At 34.6% G+C, this 19,983-nt stretch overlaps 1 protein-coding gene across 5 annotated transcripts; it reads right to left on the bottom strand.

Moving 5' to 3' along the window:
* Positions 1-291: 291 nt before the first annotated feature.
* On the bottom strand, positions 292-18,670 carry LOC142339139 (uncharacterized). Of its 5 annotated transcripts, none has more exons than XM_075388890.1 (4): positions 18,539-18,670; positions 8,183-9,340; positions 4,163-4,798; positions 292-913 (listed from the first exon to the last, which is right to left on the bottom strand). In XM_075388890.1, the coding sequence occupies exons 2-3, from the start codon at positions 8,703-8,705 to the stop codon at positions 4,206-4,208; spliced, it is 1,116 nt and encodes a 371-aa protein (XP_075245005.1). In that variant the 5' UTR covers positions 8,706-9,340; positions 18,539-18,670; the 3' UTR covers positions 292-913; positions 4,163-4,205. The 5 variants fall into 5 exon arrangements, with proteins under 5 accessions (XP_075245005.1, XP_075245006.1, XP_075245007.1 ...); XM_075388891.1 differs by having other exon boundaries at positions 8,183-9,289; XM_075388892.1 differs by having other exon boundaries at positions 8,183-9,276.
* Positions 18,671-19,983: the final 1,313 nt, after the last annotated feature.

The raw sequence follows: 19,983 nt of genomic DNA, 5'->3' as shown, positions 1-19,983 counted from the left end.
AACTTGCTGTTTTATAAAATTTGCTACTAAATATATATAGCGTGTCCCATAAAGTTAAAATGAGCGAATGTTTAAAAATTAACTGGACGGAGTTCAAATTTAGCATGTAGGTTTAAAAATCAGATGACGTGGTTTCAGTTGAAAAAGCACTGGCATTCAAATGTCAAATCTTTCGGTTATTTCAACTTAATAGACAGCCTATAAAGCGAGAAAATGTGCCAATTTTTCTCGGCCTCAAAGAACAATGTATTTTTTATCGTGTTAGAAAGTTCAGTTGATTTTGAAAAGCAACAAAAACACTACTTGAGATTTTAATTGATACAAAATAATGGAGTATTAATTTAGCACAACAACAACGAAAACAAAAACGGTTTCAATAATGCAGATTGTTCGGTTACGAAAGAGTTTGCAGGGGACCGGACAGTAAATCGAAAGGACACTAGATTGATCGAAAGTGATAAATTTTGTAAGAATTGTAACAGCAGATAGAAAGTGAACAGAAGCTGTATATATTCCAATTGACAACAGCTAAGTCGTTATTTACTGATTTTTGAACACCAGATTAGCTGCTGTGGCCTGCCATGCCTTAGGGGTCCCTGGGGACTTGACATTAATATATCACAACCGAATAAATTATGCACATAAGCGTATTCAATCTAATTACCCTGCTGTTTCAACGCATTATTAAATATAGTTTTTGATTAATTTCAATGTACTGAAAATCGTCTTTCGATGTACTGTCCTGGCCCCAATTTACTGCTGGTTTTGTTTGAAAATCATGCATATCGATAAAGATCAGAGACGTGCTGTAGGCGGGATACTGGCTGTGTACCAGAGCATCAAGGAGAGTAATGGAATCAATTCGGTTGTCTATGTGAAGTAGCACCCAAATCGCTGATATCTGTGTAGTGATCTGAAAAATGGAACAATTTCAACTGGTGTCGAAGTTGAGGGTGCAATAAGTTGTGGCGTGAATTGACTTGAAAATCTCACAGGATGGGTGTTTATAATAAAAATGTTTTAAAATATTTCAACGTGTCAGCGCTCAGGGAACGGCAGCTAGAACTGATTTCAGATATGAAATTGTACACTTAAACTAATTCACTAAGAGCGATGAAACCCGCTCTTCAAATGCTGAAAGGATTTCAAACATAGTCATTTGAGACAAAAATTTAGACAGATGAATTTAATTCAAAAAGTTATGGGCATTTTTGATTGATTAGCAAATTACCCTCCATAAAGACCAGGTATGTCATAAAATCTTCTAGTTATTATCTCCAAGCAATATTAATTTCGATGTCTGGAGAGTTTCAATATGTGTTTCATAGAAACCAACATGCATGTATATTTGGAACTAATGACAAAAGCTGCTGCGGGAATATGCTGGCTCGATAAATTTTTTGATTTTCAGGATAGCAACTTAATTAGAAAACAATCATGTCTTCTGAAGATATACTGGGTGGTTGATGGAGACTATTCTGGCAGCATTACCGACTCGATAAAAGAACGGCTTTTTTATTTGCAAGATGATGGAATAATGTAAAACGAATAATTTCGGCCTAAAATCGGAAACTTCAATAATCAGAGCTCCACATCCTCAACTGAAAAAACGTTTTGTTTTCGAAGAAAACGAAGGAAGCACTAATACAAATTGGTTAGAACATTACCTATTCTATAGCAATAAGCAATAGAAGCCCGGGGTGATAAATGTTGACAGTTAAGACTTCGTTTTCGTATCTACTTCGCAATAATTTGTAAAAAAAAATGTCCTTTGTGAAAAAGGCTACCTTTGCAAAAAAGATCAAACGTCGCAAAAATTATATTTTTTTGGCTCTTCTGAAACGAACGTCAAGCATTGAACCTCGCGCTTCATCAGGGCTTTTGAATGGGTAATTTTGAATTGACTCGTTTATTTCAAAATTTTAAGACGCAAGATATTCTAACTAAAAAATATTTAGGAGCTGAGATAGGTTAAAAAATTTTGATTAATGGAGGTATTGAAGCTAGTGCATGCATGCAATAGTTGAGTTTCACTACTCATTACACAATATCTGTACTCTGATGTGGAAGAATGTTATCGGCTGCCTTCGCCATTAGAAAATTTTGGTGAAACTTTGGTGCAACTCGTTGAAAAGTTGCATAAAATGGCTCCTACAGTGTTGATTAAAATTTCTATTGACTTTGATTAACAAGACAGAGGCGATGAGAGACATTTCTTTTAAAGCAATCCTGAAACTATAACAATCTTTTAGGGAAATTGGCTGCTCAATTTTCCCCTCGGTCAGAGCAGCTATCTAAGGAAAAAGCAATTCAGTGAAATTGAATAGTTTCTTAATGAATGCCTTGATGATCAACTGCTGAATCGAGTCTGTGACAAGGCTATTAAAAAAATATTGCGCAAAAAATTATTCAAAATCTTTGTCTGTAGACCGAATAGTTTTTATCTGGAAAGAATACCTAATTAGGTACATTTGCGCCAAGACAATGTAAAAATTTTTCAGATTAATTTGCTTAATTTTACATCAATTTTATCTTAACCTGACAATAAATCTGTAGTTCAAAAACCTTTCTTTTGTCTGTAGAAGTTTCCTTTGAATTTCAATTCAAAGTTCTTTTCTCACCAATATTTAGATCGTTTTATATGCTGGGAAGAATTTTTCTAAGTTGTGAAAAAATAATTTGGTTAGGTTGAAATTGTAGGATAGTTTGAAAATATAGAATACCGGAGAAACAAAATGTAATGTTCAGTATTTTGTGTTCATATCAATTCTGGCACCAAAAGTTAGGCTTTCAACATGTGAAAACAGATAAAATTTTGTTATTGCTTTTACAAAAATGTAATATGTTTAACAGTTTGCAGTTTTATGTTTGAACATATTAATTTTTTTTCATCAAAAATTTTTTTATGAAAGTTTTTTTATTTGCAGCTCGTTGCAAACCCCTTTTAGTGTGTCAAAATTGTGATTTTGACATTAGGGCCCCTTGCTTCTGCATTATGATGAGCAGAAAGTGGTCGTTACTTTTGTTGTTGCCAAAGAAAAGAATTGTATTCAAGAAAACGCTTTTTTACCTGTCAGAGGAAACTACTCGATGAACAAAGATAATTGGACTGCAGCATCTGTATAGTCAAGTCAAATACTTTCAACTGAAAACAGAATGTTGCCAGCCAAATGAAAGTTGTATATTTTTACAACACCAATGTAGTCCACCAATTTCGTCTCCATCTTTTACCTCTTATATCAGCAAACTCAAGTTTTCCATTTATTTTTGGTTCATTTATGTTCCGTTTAAAAAAGGTATAATCTTTTTATTTCATACAGATAATTCATTACAATGTAAAATATTCCACTTAGATGGTTTTGATGCTAAATCATCGTTCCGCTAATTGTCTACATTTTTTCAGCTGGAATGTAATTAGTAATTGGTGGAGATATGATTCAGATACATAATTGTTTTTTGAGCATTGATATGGTTGGTTGCAGAACTGCTTGTTGCTCTCCTTATTTTCCATTACGATTGCGAGGAACATTTCTGTAATTAATCATCAATGTGGTTTTCTTTCATGTTGGTCTAAATGACATGTTTTAGCTATCGCCGATGTTTTTGGTGGACAACAATAACAGTTTGGACTAGTGTGACGTTGGGTGTGGACAACAGTGCTGAAATCTTGCCAGTTCTGTGACAAATTACCCAAAATATCTCCAATATTCTATCTTATTGTTTTTTTTATCACTAAAAGTTTTTTTCTACTAAAAAGAAATTTGAATTCATAATTGGTTTGTGGTCATCGTTAACTTTAGCTGAGTTGGGCATAATGATCAATTGCGCCCAAAGTTACTACAAAGACGATCTATATCTAATTGAAATAACTTTAAGTGTTATAAAGTATGTTTACCAAGTTTATCCGTGTATTTTATCTATTTTGGTGTCATGTCCTGAATTGGTCAATATATTCACCAATTCAGGAACGATACTAAAACAGATAAAATAGGTCACACATTTTTCTCTAAATTTCGTCGAACTATAAGGCATCTTTTTAATTTTTTAGGCAAGTTTCATGTATTGCAAGATTCCTGAAAGAATCCTGCACTTTTTGAATCATGTTGCAAAAATCGTTCAAAACTTGCATATCCCCTCATCACTATGGTAACACTCAACTCACATGTTTGGGCTTGTCCCCTCAGCAGAAGTTGTCTCAAACTCTATTAGCATTTAGTATCTTGTTGAGTTGTAGCATTGTTCTCTTGCATCACCACAACTGTGTGGTGTTTAGTACCATTTTGCACCAGCTGCTCCGACTTGTCCATGAGGAGTCCAGATATGTTTTGGTCAGCTAATTGGCTAGTCGTAATTACTTGCACTAAATTTTCATCATCAATATCATCATTGCCACTCTCACCTGGGTTACCCTGGCTGTTGCACTTTTTAAAATAGTCCAGTTGACCTTTCATTTGGCAGAGAGAACACCAGAAACAGAACAAAATTGATAAATGGTCGAAGCAACAATTGCCTCTGATATTTTGCTCGTCTCTGATTTGCTTACGAAGTTTGGCGAGTATGTACAAACGTATGCCGACTGCTATCGTGGCCAGGGGTACTATTACACTATACATATGCCATTTGTACCGGGTAAGTAGGTCGAGGAATTTTGAGTCGGCTGGTGAGACCCCGAGAAGGGAAGTGACCCGGGGCAGGTTGTCGGCGAGAAAGGGAAGAATGCGCAGAATGGAGAGGATGATAATGATGATGACGATCACAACTAGACACCGGGCTAGCTTAGGGTTTCCACTATTAGCACCTGGAAAAATCCCAAAAATAAACAAGGAAAAAATTAAAATATTTACACCATTGATTGGTACTAATGGGTACTGGATAAGAGGCAACAACACTATTAGGTCAGAGCAAATTTTTGTAATCACTAGGCAAAAGTTCTGAAGTAAATTTTTTTAAACTAGACGAAAACTAGTCTAAACACTAAGGGTGGCACTTCAAAGTGTAATTGACGCTACTATAAAGTGTCAATAGTACTCCTCTTCATGGGAAAACTGCTGCCTAATTAGCTGTTTTTTCCGAATATCGAGCTTCTATATCAGTTTTTTTAAAAGTCACTATTTTATTCTTCAAATTTTCCAATTTACAACAATTTTCTATAACCGCTTTTAACGTAAGAACAACACGTACCGGCTTTACAACGTCAATTTGACTTTGAAGTACAAATAATGAGTTTTTAAACTGGTATTCCATCGTCCCAATTCCATTATGTTTTATTATGTTTTACTTGTGAAGTTTTCCCTAATGGCTATACAGAAACTGTTCGCCTAATAGAAATTGCGGTTTATATCATTCGTCCCATTACAAATAAAGCAAAGACTCAACTATTCAGTCAAAATTGACTAGTCACTGTGATCGAAGCTAGTTCCAAATCCTTCAAATTTCAATATCAAGACACAAGTTCACTCCCGCTTAAATTGTTTTAAATCTACAAAATTATTTCTAGGCTAGGAATTTTTAATACAATAAATTGAACCAAGGAAAAACTAACTAACTCAACTAAAATTCCACTAGAGAGAAAGCTCGTTCGCTATCTCGTTCTCTACCGCAACAAGTCAATCAGGTGTCTAGTTATCCGAAGCCCTCATTCCACTTATGGGGTTTTTTATATACCCGAATTAATATACGCTGCTCATGATTAACCACTGGGTGTCAAAGTGTAAGAGGATGGAAAGAAATGTGAACTTCGTAAATCTGAACCTATAGATGTAATGGAAAATTAAGCCGTGTGATGCATTGGTCGGGGTGATATGATCATTCATTATGATCGTATAAGAGACAGTTTGCTCGAGCGCCCATTTGACACCAATCTTTGAGCAGAAGAGTTTCGTACCGGACAGCAATTCCAGACAGCAAAATTCTTACATGTATGGAAAAAAGAATAGCCAGCAGCATCGGACGTTAATGTGACTTCTTCCTTGCAATCAACCTTCATCGCAAATGCGGCTAAGAAGTGTGGTTTTGCCTTATCAGCAGCTGGGGACAAGAAGAACGAATAGTAAGCTCAGAAATAAGGCAAAATTGATAATCTGTTTTTTATTTTGGACTCCATCAAAAAGTTTGGGCAATTTTAGAGACACATCGTGAGACCCTCAATTGGATGGCCATTCTGACAGTTAAAAAAACTTTCCATCACCATCGGTTACTTCTACTTTTCAGCATGCTATCTAAATTAGTCTCTGTTATAGCTATTCATGGGGCCGCAATCTTGCTGGTTGCTAGAGACACAAGGTCATAGGCAGATATGCAACGAAAGCAACTGTTAGGACAGGAGTGTTTTTTGATAGTGGTGACATTTTCATATTTTGTCAAATGAGTGTTAAGTTTTAAATTTTTGTGACCGTTTGGGTCGTAAACCAATGACGGCAGCAAGTGGGTGCGAGAACAGGAAAAATACCACTCGAGATTTTTCCAAAACGGCAGTGAGACTGATTCCATTGATTGCAACTGAGCTGATAATATTATCAATGGCAGTTTATGATCAAAAATTTCATATTTTTGTCCTTTTTTACGAAGTCATGTATGAGTTGAGCTTTCTAACAAAATAAGAAGAAGCTACCATGAATCAGAAAACGCGTATTCTTTAGACAAAAACCAAACTGCTGTTAACCCTCTCTGTAACATACTCGACTTCAATGGAATTTTGGAAATGTTTTCGTGGGTTGTGTTCTTAGCAAACTTTTGGGCCAACTCTTGGCACCAAATTGTCAAGTTTTACCTCTACTTTTGTTTAGGGTTACCATGGAGTCCAGACCGTCAGATAAAACGGTGAAGAGTATATCAAAAGTATAAACGAAGAGTTCATCTCCCAATTGATTACCTAAGATGATTCATTACTGCTAAAAAATTTATCATATAATTGACCTAAAAATCCATGGAGAATGCAGTAACAATTGATCTCCCTCGCAGACAAATTCAGTTGTCGAGTATTAGATTTCACCGAAAAAAATTGCTCATTTAATAAGACGTTCGTAATATACATGAAAGGAGACAATCAACAAAGACAACAGCGAAAATTGCCCTACATACACAAAAATCGGCAAACGAGAGAAGTTTTGGGAAGAGAAATAGTTTTTCTTCAGAAAAATATTGAGAAAAAAACAAAAAAGCAAAAAATCATTTGGCGGAAGCTGATATTTTTTGAAAATTATTTGCTTCAATGTTAATCAAACACCAAATAAAATACTAAGAATCTAATCTGATTCAAACCATTTGGTTTTACGGAACAACTAACTCTGTTTTTTTAATTTGACTAAGCAACGGAGTTGCAAAAAATAATCTCAAAGCAAGCGAATAACATATAGTGAAAATAAGATCTTTGAAAAAATTAGAGCCTAAAAAGTCTCTTAGTAAATAACATTAGCTACAAAATGAAAAACTGATTGATAGAATGAACAACTTTCGATACCCTATGAAATTTGTTATCAATGAGAATAAAACCTCTTTTAAATAGAAAAGACAAATCCGAAATCCACTAGTTAAAAAAACAAATACTATCGAAGTCAAAAACAAGTAGAGGAGAACTTAAACCACCACTAAACTGATTAAATTACGCTTTGAGAGAAATCAGAGGGCCCTATCTTTAATATGAGACTAAGTTACGTAAGATGTCAAAATAATAACAAAGTGGGTTTAAGATTCAAAAATCTGTTAACAAATAATTTCAAAGCCATCTAAAGATTTAGCTAGCAACTAAAAAAGTTGTTTACGACTGTTTTTGTTTCCTGTTAAATTATTCTACGCTTGACGGGCTTTCTAATGATACCACCAGCAGCTCTACCAGAAATTTATAGAGAGCCCAAAAATTACTGATCAAAAAAAATCAGTTAAGCATTTAGTCCCACTCCTAATTTGGGTCAGAACAATGGGATGTGTTAGATTTTTTGTCAGGACGCATTTTTTGTTCTTTGGTATTTTCAAATCCGACAGTCGGAAACAAAATCTTTTATTACATCTGTTTACTCAGTCACTATACCAGGCTGACGTCTTCCAGTTTTGGTTTATTATCAGACCTGTGAAAATGATAGCAGACGCTGCAACAACTTATTTTTCCTCCAATTAGGTTTTTGTGAAAAATGGGGTTGATAGTGCTAGCACCTGTTTTGAAAATTTTGTTAGGATTAAACTTTACCTATTCTGTATTGCGTGACGTATGGACAGAACATTGTACACAGACAGATGTCTCTGTTTTTGTGACAAGAGAACAGAGAGAAAGTCCACGGAACCCTGCAACCTCTGCGGCTCCTCGAATTATCATCACCCTCCTCCTCCCCTTCTTGAAGGTTCGCAGTGTCTTGACCGTGTCCGCGAATCCTATCCTCAACGTTGCCATTTGGAATTTTTGACAGGCCTGAAACTTGATTTGAAGTGTAGTTGCCAGTAACCAGATTCCCGTTGTCAATATTATCATTTAGAAGTGCTTTGGAACCATCGTCCTCTGTTTCTCGCGATGTGTCCAGACTATCTGGCAAGTTGTCGATCATCCGGAATTGTTCACAGTCTGTTAGTTCTTCTTCGTTATTTGTTATGACGTCATGGTTTAAACCGTTTATAACTGGCAGTGAACCTTTTTTGAGACCGCTTGTAGATAAAATTTCGTTGTTGTTAATGCGATCTGACGCTGTTATTGCATCAAATTTGGAAGAATTTTCCATGGAAATTATTGTTTATATTCAATGGATTCGTAATAAAAGATGAATAAAAATCACAAACTAGAACTGTTTTTGAATAAAAGCAATTTTAATGCTGATTTATGACTGCTTTCTCAGACATTAATAATAATTTTCAATAAGAAAACGTCCAGATTTTTAAACCGTATGTTCAAATGTTTTTTGATAATTTATCAACCAATTGTGAATATTGTGATTTGTTTTTAAAAATAAATAATGATGCAAATAATTTGCCAGCTCTCGGCAAAAGTAAAAACTATGAGCCTTGACAATCTAGCTAATTTTGTTCATGCAAGCACAAGAACGAGAAAAGTCTGTCAAATAATGAAAATTACTAGAGCTTGTCGTAACTTGTAACAATCTATTCACAAATGGTGCCGTAAACAATAACAACTAGCAAAATAAGTTTTTGAAGTTCATTATAAAACGTAATTAAAGTAATGCTTGATTGGTAATGTGTAAAATAGCCATACCCTTGGTTGGGGTACTATTGTTTAGAATAGATATAATGGCAATTTTGAGATATGCTGCTAGGATACCATTATCAAGGGAAAAACTAAACGACATAGCTGTGAACAAATTAATAACGTTTTGCCCATTGATAATCCCAGACACAAACCCTCCGGGACATAACACAAAAATTTACAATAAACCGAGTTTTAAACTAGCGTAATAGCCCCCCGACCTTTTTGCTACAATTTGGCCGAGAATTTTAACAGAAAAATATTCAAAATTGATCTACAAAACAGCGTGAAAAAACACGCGGCATAGCGGAAAACAGCAAAAAGCGTATAAAATGTGGGAGTATATTACTCTTTTTTCCTTTCTACGTTGGCTGTGAGCCTTACAACGTTATGCATATAAGGCATATTTTAACCATAGTAAGAAAGGCTATAGGGGAATTATTAGTAAATTTAAGCTGAGAGCCTCTAATAGTTACGCGTCTCAAAAAAACGTGCGTTATTTTTCCATATGAAGCACTGCGTGACAAATGACATCACAGCTCAAAACTGGGAAATTTTCATCTTTCGTCTTCGCGTATTTACTTCTTTAAAAAATACAATACTTGAAAAAATCAATGTTGCCGTATTTGAATGTTTGAAATTCAACGCCTTTAATTCACTTTTTTCTTTTAATGAACCAAAAAAAAAACGCAAAAATCTGCATAAAATTTCATTAAAACAATAATGGAAATCAACATCTCAGCGCTGCGAAACTATAACTCCTTTGTTTATCCATTTATTTTTTAAAAAATGACCGGATTATACAGTATTTCACGCTTTCACAGAGACGCAGGCATGTACAGCAAAATTAAACAGTCGCAAAAAAAACCTCAGATAAGTGAAAAAGCTAAAAAAATGCGCTTTTCTTAACGTAGAATTTTCGAGCCCATCAATTTAATTTTTATTTCTAGATGGCATGAACATGACGCGAAGTTTCAATTTAGCCATCCAGTCCCGCTATTAGCGAGAGGGTTGAGACTATATGCTCAAGAGCACCTTTATGCTCAATTGATTGCGGTCAACCACTTCATTCGTCGCTAAAAATTTTAAGTGGTATCAATGAAAATCAATTCAAACGTAGAAAGATTTAATTGTTAATTTTTTCCTTGTTTCCTTAGGGATTTAGTTTTCTTCGTTTTCTAGGGGACGTTATGCACTTTCTACAAAATTAGGAACATTTTGATCACACTTCAGTTTATTCAATCATAATTAACTTCTGATTTATTTTTGACATTTAAAGGTTTTCTGATACTTCCTATGAAGATTATCAAAGTTTAACGTTTTTTAAACTGTTAGAGCTGAAATCTCGCAATTTGATGGACGATTTCCGAGTATCAACAAGTGATCACTTACAGTCAAATTAAGAAAGAGATGCAATTCTGTCACCAAAACAGATCAAACTCTTTGCATAATGTTCTAGATCAGTCTAAAGTCATAGTTTAAATCAAAGTAAGTACTTTTCTTGAATTGTAGAATTAAAAGAATTGTTTGATAGTTTTGCATTGGTTGCTCCAGTTTTTAGGTTTTGGCCTAATTACAACAACATTTTGCGGATTTACTCTCCAAAAATGACGCAAATCAAATAACACGTAGGATGCAAATTGATATACTAACTCAGCAACCTAGTGATATTGTTTACGTTAAACTAGAAAATGAACCAGTTGAAAAAAAACCAGTTGTAAACATTGAAAAAAAATTATGAAGAACATATTGTTTCAAAAAAGGGTAGCACACGAAATACTGACGGTACGGCTTCAACAAACCAGACACCGAGAAGACTCTATATTTTCATATGTAGCGATAGCACGGCTGATTTTAATCAGTCTATTATATATCTACATTGTACACGTAAGTCCTATGTTGACTCAGAAGTAATGCACCTTATTCGCCGTAATAATTAAAGTTTTTCTTCACTGTATTATCGAGTCGGTTATTGTGAGAGAACTAGGTAAGTCAAATTAGCGCGCAGAAATAATTAGCCCTAGATCTTTATACTTTAAGGCTGTAAAAGTAGACTAACTAGGGTCTGTCTTAACTGGTGCTGCCGGTGAGCTAACAAACATTAACCGTTAAAAGAACTCGCAAAAAACACAAATCACATCTCTTATTTTGTTTAGACATAGAACTTTTAGCTCCAAACCCTTTTATACTTTTAGTTTTAGTGACAAGAATAACTATACTAAGAAACCTTTCAACAGCAACGATGAAAAAAAGTGAATCGCTTCACTACCAGATTTGCAGTGAATCGTAACTACAACCAGACATCATTGGCCACAGACAGTCATTCCAAAGGCGAAGAAATTCCAGAGACAAGAAAATGAACGCTTGCTACACGCTATAAAACAAATCCGCAACTCGGATCAATAAAATACTTGTAAACACCGCATTAAAACTGAAGACTGTTTTAGCAAAGATTAGTAACCTTTTCTCTCTCTACCAGAAAAAACTTCTCAATTCGCGAGAACAGCTATTCTCTTTTACTTGATAGAAATATATGTTGAGCAATAAACAAAATGCACGATCCTTCTTATTCATGTTCCTGTAACAAATTGATATATCTCTTTTATCTATGGCACATTATTTTGTCCACTATCAGGTACACTATTTGAATTCTTGACAAGAGTCCAATGCGAAGTCCATATTGATGATACAGGAGATCAACTTCGAAAATCGTCCTTTGAATTTCTGGAAAGTCTTGCATCTGCGCTCAATGCAGCTGCTACACATTTATGATCGGAAAGCGTAAATAAAATAGCCAGACAGGGAGTAGATGATTCTGTCTTATAAAACATTCCTACATGCTGTCCTATCGGAAATCCTCCCGCAATAAAACAATTTTTTTAATGAACTTAATCGAGAACCAGTTTCCAATTATTCGTATTTTGATAAATTATTTTTTCTCATATTCGCGATCGAAGGGTACAATGTTTTACTTGATTATATTTTAAAACAATAGCTAATTCAAATATGGGTTTTGGTTTTGACATTGAATCAAAAGTAAAAGTAAAATCTTTCTTTTTCATGAATTAAGAAAGTGGTTTGGGTTTTGTTTTCAGAAACTGGATTTTTTATATTAAAAATCATACTATTAGTTCTTCCCTGGCTTCGCAGAATTGAGAGCACAATTTGTAGTTTGTGAGAGCGAGTTCGAACTAATTGATCTCAAAAACAATAAATTGAAATTTCCTTACTGATTCTCGCATCTTTTAATTGTTGGGAAGTCATCAAATTTTAAGGCGCAAAATATCAACATGTATTTGTGACGTAAGTTTTGCCTTCTGCGAGAAAAGTGTGCAAAATATGCGTATGAGAGGCGTGGTGTAGCATCACGTGCAATCGCACATTACCATGCCTCCTTGTTTTGAATTACAGCCAAGGACAAGCACTATTTTCACACCAAAGGATAACACATGGCACTTGGGCTGACAAACAATGCTTACGCAAAGGCGACGGCAGAGAAAGTTCAGCGTTTTATTGTGCGGTGCAAATACACTTGAAACAAATAAAACGCGCCTCTGACATTAGCAAAAAAAATTAGTCGCTTTCAAAAGAAGGACGGCTATTTTGTGTGGCTAATACCCAGGATGAAGTCCGCGACCCAAGACAGGTATTGGCCAGACCGACCTTACCCAAAACAGGCATTGGCCAGACCGACAATACCCAAAGATAGGTATTGGCCAGACCGAGCAGACTTTGGCCACCATTGGCCAGACTGAAGAGACTTTGGACACCATTGGCCAGACTGACCAGACATTGTCCAGACCATTGGGCAGACCGAACAGACCTTAGGCCAGACCGTTGTCCAGACCATCGGCCAGACCGTTGTCCAGACCAATGGCCAGACCAAACAGACCCTAGGCCAGACCATTGTCCAGACGGTAGGCCAGACCATTGGCCAGACCGAAGAGATCCTAGGCCAGACTATTAGCCAGACTCATTTAAACGTGTATAAGCATCCAATAAAATTTATAATTTATTCGTTTCATTTTTTTGAATGACAAATGATTATGAGATTTTAAAAAGAAATCATTGAAAAAAACCGTCGATTTAAAGACAAATGCAAATTTCAAAAGAAGGTTAATGCCATGAAGTATTCTAATCATCTAGAAGTAGATTTCGTTTACCATTTATGGGCTGCTATTTTGAAAAACAGTCAATACAGCACGCATTTATACAATTTGGCTCTTATTTGGCTGGACCTCTAGGCCTTGAAATTAGGTATTGGCCAGACCGAACAGACAGAAAAATGGGTTTTGGCCAGACCGAGCAGACTGAAATATGTGTATTGGCCAGACCGAACAGAACAAAATATGGGTATTGGCCAGACTGAACAGACCGAAATATGGGTATATGCCAGACCGAACAGACTAAAATTGCCATTGGCCAGACGGAAGGCGCGACCCAAATTTTTTCCAGATCATTGTGGACGGTCGCACCGGACCCCCCTGTCCGCGACCAAAGTTGGTCTGGCCAATGCCTGTCTTGGGTCGCGGACTTCATCCTGGGTAGGGGTGCCATTGAAAGATCATACTAACATATAACTGTTTAGGCCATTGTGATGCCTCAAACTGTTTTACCTCGTAATTCCTTTCCAAAGCGCAATTTGAAACCTCTACTTAGTTTTCAACACATCCTCTTATCCTTATTATTGAACATAGCTTGCCGTATAATATACGTTAATAGTTTTCTGTTCATACAGAATTAAAATCTCGTTAACTATGACTAATTTGAAAAAGAGTGACTATGTGGTTTGAAAAGACATAAATTGACAACGAATAAAACTTCAAGTTCAATTACACTGCCGATAAAATTTTGTTTTATTGTTTTTTCTGTAACTTTTATTCAAGCAAAGATGCGCCTCAAATTAAGCATATAAAGTCTTAAATGATTCAAAAATAGCTTAGAAAAAGTAGTTGTCTATACAAAAATCTGTTGAAATTCTTAAATTAGATCCATTTATTCCACAGGTTTTACGCCCCAGCTGTCTTTTTTAACACCGATGACAGTTAAAAGTTTACCGTATATCTAAGGCCTTATTTTTGAGTTTCAAAAAAAAACAACTTTTTTGTATTTCGAAGAAAATTATCTCCTTAGAATTTTAAAGAAAAAGCTTTTCGAAGCGACGAACTACAAGAGTTGGTGATAGCGCAAAAAAATTCTAATAAAAATACATTTACTTGTTCCTGATTATGCACAAAAAATGCCCCTTAAAAAACTCACTTAGAGGCAATATCTCATCTAAAAATTTTAAAAATTGTTTCCCTTTGTTTCTAGATTTTGGAACTTATCTGGGCAAACTGAGTGAGAACCAGTTGCCGATTTTGATTGTAAAACTTAAAAGCGTGAAAAATATGCAGATCATCTTAGTTACAGAATTCACCATAAAAGTAGGCCAAAAATTACCTAGGTTTGATAAAACCTAATTTGAAAATCTCCAACTTCTGAAAAGACATCTCTTTCTTTTTCATTAAAAATACCTAGTAGGAATTTTGTTTTGAGTAAATTAAATGGCAAACCATACCTTCTAATCACAGTCGAAAAAAATTGACCAAACCGTCAATTAAATACAGTTTTTGAAAGCTTTCAAATTTAAACCATTCCTTTTTTTCGAAATATCAGAAGTACAAAATGTTTACAGTTCGTAATATATAAACATGTAGATATTGCAAGAAACAAAAGAACTCTGCACCACGTAAGGAGATCACATATGAAAAAATTCTTTAAAATAATGGGAAAGGAGAACTCTTTTTAACATTAAATTTGGTAATCACAAAACTTTATAGAGCAATTTTTAATGTGAAATATGACGGCATTTATGGCAATGCGTGAAAAATACAAATGAAAAATTTCAAAAAGTTTAGTCCCCTATTCTTTCAATCGGCCAATTATTTACTGAGCAAAACAAGGCCATATTGGCTTAAATGTCCAAGTCCGCAAATAGATTTAGATAGATTCAGCAAAAATCATTGTGTAATATCGGAAATATCAAATTAGGCTGTAAAAACTCTGCTACATAAGCGAAAGTGGAAACATTGCAAACTTGTGCCGAACTCCAAGTGTAAATCAGTACTGGGCAATTGTAAATTCAAGTCTCTCATGTAATATATTTTACTCTCTTTCTCGCTTGAAATTTGATTCTTTAAAGCGTATATTAACGGCGCAAAAGTCAGGATTTCAACAGTCATGGTCGCGCAGAAAAGAAGGAGGCACAAATATGTAGGGAGTGCGAGATCCTGGGTTCGAGCCCCTTACGGAGCTTTATTTTTGCGCTTGGCTCAAGTCTGACCAATGTGAAATTAGACTGAACGCAAGTCTGACAAGTCAGAAAAGTGACATGAATCAGTCTATGGTTCAGTAATGATGAGGAATCGCATTTATACTGGCCCAGTACTCAATCTCAATTGGAGTTAAGTACGAGAAAGAAATAACTTCAACAAACGGTTTCTTATTTGGAGAATTTTTGACAAAAAACGCAAAAAATATGTGTTCTGACACGCAAAAACGTCTATTTTGGGACAAACACGATCAGATGGAAAAAATTTTTGGAATATCTTGAAATTTTCTAAAATTCTAAAATATGCAATGAGAAAACGCCTTTTAAAACCTATCTTAAAACAAGATTATGCTCCTGTGCATTGATTAAAAATTGTGAGCATTCTTTAAAAATTATTTTGACTGGAGGTACTGCAATCATCAAACAGTCACGACCAGAATCAATAAAAAGTTTTGGATAATTTTGATGCACCTTTTAAGAAAATTTTAAATCCAAATCGTTGGAAATTAGACACAGATGTCGTTTGAAATTTGTATGAAAACTATCAAAACCATCTAATGGATGTTTAAAAAGATAAAGGCGTAAGGATTCGTTACCAGAGAACTGATTTGAACTCAAAATGTTGCTCTTTATGTTTGCGAGTGTTTTTTAGAAGTTTCATCAGGTGTACGTACCTTATTGGCACCATATTGTATGATCGCCAGAATCAATAGTCAGATTTGGACTAACCGCTAATTTCTCAGAATTATTGAACCATAATAGTAAAATACGGAACGTAAATTGAGCCATAACAGTATAACTTATTTGCAAGAACTGCTGTCTTTTATACTAGCATGCCACCTACGTGCTTTTGTCACCTACGTGCAATATCTCATCTAAAAATTTTAAAAATTGTTTCCCTTTGTTTCTAGATTTTGGAACTTATCTGGGCAAACTGAGTGAGAACCAGTTGCCGATTTTGATTGTAAAACTTAAAAGCGTGAAAAATATGCAGATCATCTTAGTTACAGAATTCACCATAAAAGTAGGCCAAAAATTACCTAGGTTTGATAAAACCTAATTTGAAAATCTCCAACTTCTGAAAAGACATCTCTTTCTTTTTCATTAAAAATACCTAGTAGGAATTTTGTTTTGAGTAAATTAAATGGCAAACCATACCTTCTAATCACAGTCGAAAAAAATTGACCAAACCGTCAATTAAATACAGTTTTTGAAAGCTTTCAAATTTAAACCATTCCTTTTTTTCGAAATATCAGAAGTACAAAATGTTTACAGTTCGTAATATATAAACATGTAGATATTGCAAGAAACAAAAGAACTCTGCACCACGTAAGGAGATCACATATGAAAAAATTCTTTAAAATAATGGGAAAGGAGAACTCTTTTTAACATTAAATTTGGTAATCACAAAACTTTATAGAGCAATTTTTAATGTGAAATATGACGGCATTTATGGCAATGCGTGAAAAATACAAATGAAAAATTTCAAAAAGTTTAGTCCCCTATTCTTTCAATCGGCCAATTATTTACTGAGCAAAACAAGGCCATATTGGCTTAAATGTCCAAGTCCGCAAATAGATTTAGATAGATTCAGCAAAAATCATTGTGTAATATCGGAAATATCAAATTAGGCTGTAAAAACTCTGCTACATAAGCGAAAGTGGAAACATTGCAAACTTGTGCCGAACTCCAAGTGTAAATCAGTACTGGGCAATAGTAAATTCAAGTCTCTCATGTAATATATTTTACTCTCTTTCTCGCTTGAAATTTGATTCTTTAAAGCGTATATTAACGGCGCAAAAGTCAGGATTTCAACAGTCATGGTCGCGCAGAAAGGAGGAGGGACAAATATGTAGGGAGTGCGAGATCCTGGGTTCGAGCCCCTTACGGAGCTTTATTTTTGCGCTTGGCTCAAGTCTGACCAATGTGAAATTAGACTGAACGCAAGTCTGACAAGTCAGAAAAGTGACATGAATCAGTCTATGGTTCAGTAATGATGAGGAATCGCATTTATACTGGCCCAGTACTCAATCTCAATTGGAGTTAAGTACGAGAAAGAAATAACTTCAACAAACGGTTTCTTATTTGGAGAATTTTTGACAAAAAACGCAAAAAATATGTGTTCTGACACGCAAAAACGTCTATTTTGGGACAAACACGATCAGATGGAAAAAATTTTTGGAATATCTTGAAATTTTCTAAAATTCTAAAATATGCAATGAGAAAACGCCTTTTAAAACCTATCTTAAAACAAGATAATGCTCCTGTGCATTGATTAAAAATTGTGAGCATTCTTTAAAAATTATTTTGACTGGAGGTACTGCAATCATCAAACAGTCACGACCAGAATCAATGAAAAGTTTTGGATAATTTTGATGCACCTTTTAAGAAAATTTTAAATCCAAATCGTTGGAAATTAGACACAGATGTCGTTTGAAATTTGTATGAAAACTATCAAAACCATCTAATGGATGTTTAAAAAGATAAAGGCGTAAGGATTCGTTACCAGAGAACTGATTTGAACTCAAAATGTTGCTCTTTATGTTTGCGAGTGTTTTTTAGAAGTTTCATCAGGTGTACGTACCTTATTGGCACCATATTGTATGATCGCCAGAATCAATAGTCAAATTTGGACTAACCGCTAAGTTCTCAGAATTATTGAACCATAATAGTAAAATACGGAACGTAAATTGAGCCATAACAGTATAACTTATTTGCAAGAACTGCTGTCTTTTATACTAGCATGCCACCTACGTGCTTTTGTGATCAAATACGGCGCTTTAGAGTGAGAATTATTTATCCAGGTCCAGGGCAAACAACTGAAGTGTACAGCCTTACCTGTAGGGCCAACTGTTAACAATTTACAATCGCCCGGCGTGATTTTACCTATCGTCAAAATGGTATACCAGACTCAGCTAGTTTATACGACGCTATGAATACTACTAAACACGAACGAACTATTTTAGAGGATCAAATATATTGAATTGAAAAAATTGAATAAAAAAAATTGGAAGTTTTTTTCAGCTAACAAAATGACTGACCGTTTTCCTCTTTCAGATTAATCTGCACAGGTCAATTAAATGCTAAGTTTTGTAATTTGGATAAAAATCAATGCATAGAATAAGAATAATTTTTAATGAAACGCACAGACTGTTTTTAATGCGAGTAAAATTAACAAGAAGTTTGAAAATTTACGCAGTGCGTAAAGAATTAGTCATCAATATATTTGTCTATATTCAAAACATATTGATGAGCAGCTGACAAGATTGTGTAGATCTAACAATAGAATTATCAACATTATTCATTTTCTTATTCACAGAAAAAAATTATACTTATCGTCGTCGGATTCTTAATGGTTTTATTTTTTAATTGAGTTGAGTCTGGAGGTTGCCACCGAACTGCTAAACTTATATGATAAACTCAGAAATTGAATATCATTTTAGTAAATGAAAACTTCCTGTGTTGAAGAAATTTTTCAAAATGAATTTTTGTCTTTAAGGCCTTGCAAGTTCGTATAGAGCTTGATAATTTCTTGCCATGTAACATCTTGGCAAAAGTTATCTTTTTTAATATGTTTCTTATAAAGGTTTATCATGATTTGAGTCTCTTGGTTATCTGGTGCTAATCTTACGTGTCAAAAAATTCTTTTTATCAGATATTACATTTATGAAAAAAAGGGGCGTAGATTATCAGGAGAAAAACTTTTTGCTTTTCTCATGACACTATAATGGTCGACACTGATTAACAATGATGGTTCTGGACAGCAAATTGCCACAAAAAAGAGCAAAAACAAAAGGACTCTTTTGTTTGAGCCCTCAGCTTAGCAGGTGCACATTATTTGCAACCCCGGACGCAAGTGCTCTGTACCTTTAGTTGCATTACGTGTCTTAAGGGGGCACAAACCGAAAAGACACGAAAACGAGTGAAAACAAGTGATTTACAATCACTGCTTTAATCTAAAATTTTTACAGCTGCAGCTCTTGTGCAATGATTTGAGAAAAACTGTAATTTTTATGCAACGATTTCTTGTCAAGACTTTTTCTAAAGAATGTTAGCGGCACTTGAGTATTTCAAAATCTCAATTGGGTTTTCAGGTGCCCTTTTAGATATTTTAATGGGAGCTCTCCTATTTTCCACAAACTCAACGCAAAAAAAATTTCGATTAAACCATAGAAATATTGTTTGCCTCGTCTATTTTTTTGTAATAAATCATCCCCCAAAAAACAAATTGTTTACGAGTTTTTCACGTTGAAAAATCCATTTTCAAAATCGTTTATTGGGCACACAGAGACGAATCTTGTAACCAACTATTTTTGTCTGGAAATGATGGTTGACAAAAATGGCAATAAGCACAAATCTTGACCCAATTATAGATCCAGTCACCAGTTAATACCGTCTTTTTACATTCCATTTTAGATTCTATGAATTTCTGTCATCTGAGCAAATTACTTGCATTTTCGCATAGTGATCAATCGAGAATGGAAAT

This window comes from Convolutriloba macropyga, chromosome 5, assembly GCF_964194025.1.
Source record: "Convolutriloba macropyga chromosome 5, txConMacr16.3, whole genome shotgun sequence".
Classification (NCBI taxonomy): Eukaryota; Metazoa; Xenacoelomorpha; order Acoela; family Convolutidae; genus Convolutriloba; species Convolutriloba macropyga.
This window is presented reverse-complemented; position numbering and strand designations above follow the sequence as displayed.

What these genes read in the sequence shown, in the direction of transcription:
- LOC142339139 (XM_075388890.1), bottom strand. Translation starts at nt 8,705, where the DNA reads ATGGAAAATTCTTCCAAATTTGATGCAATAACAGCGTCAGATCGCATT. An exon ending in CGTCACGCAATACAGAATAG is followed by an intron (nt 4,799 to 8,182) that starts GTAAAGTTTAAT and finishes GGATTTTTCCAG; the next exon opens with GTGCTAATAGTGGAAACCCT.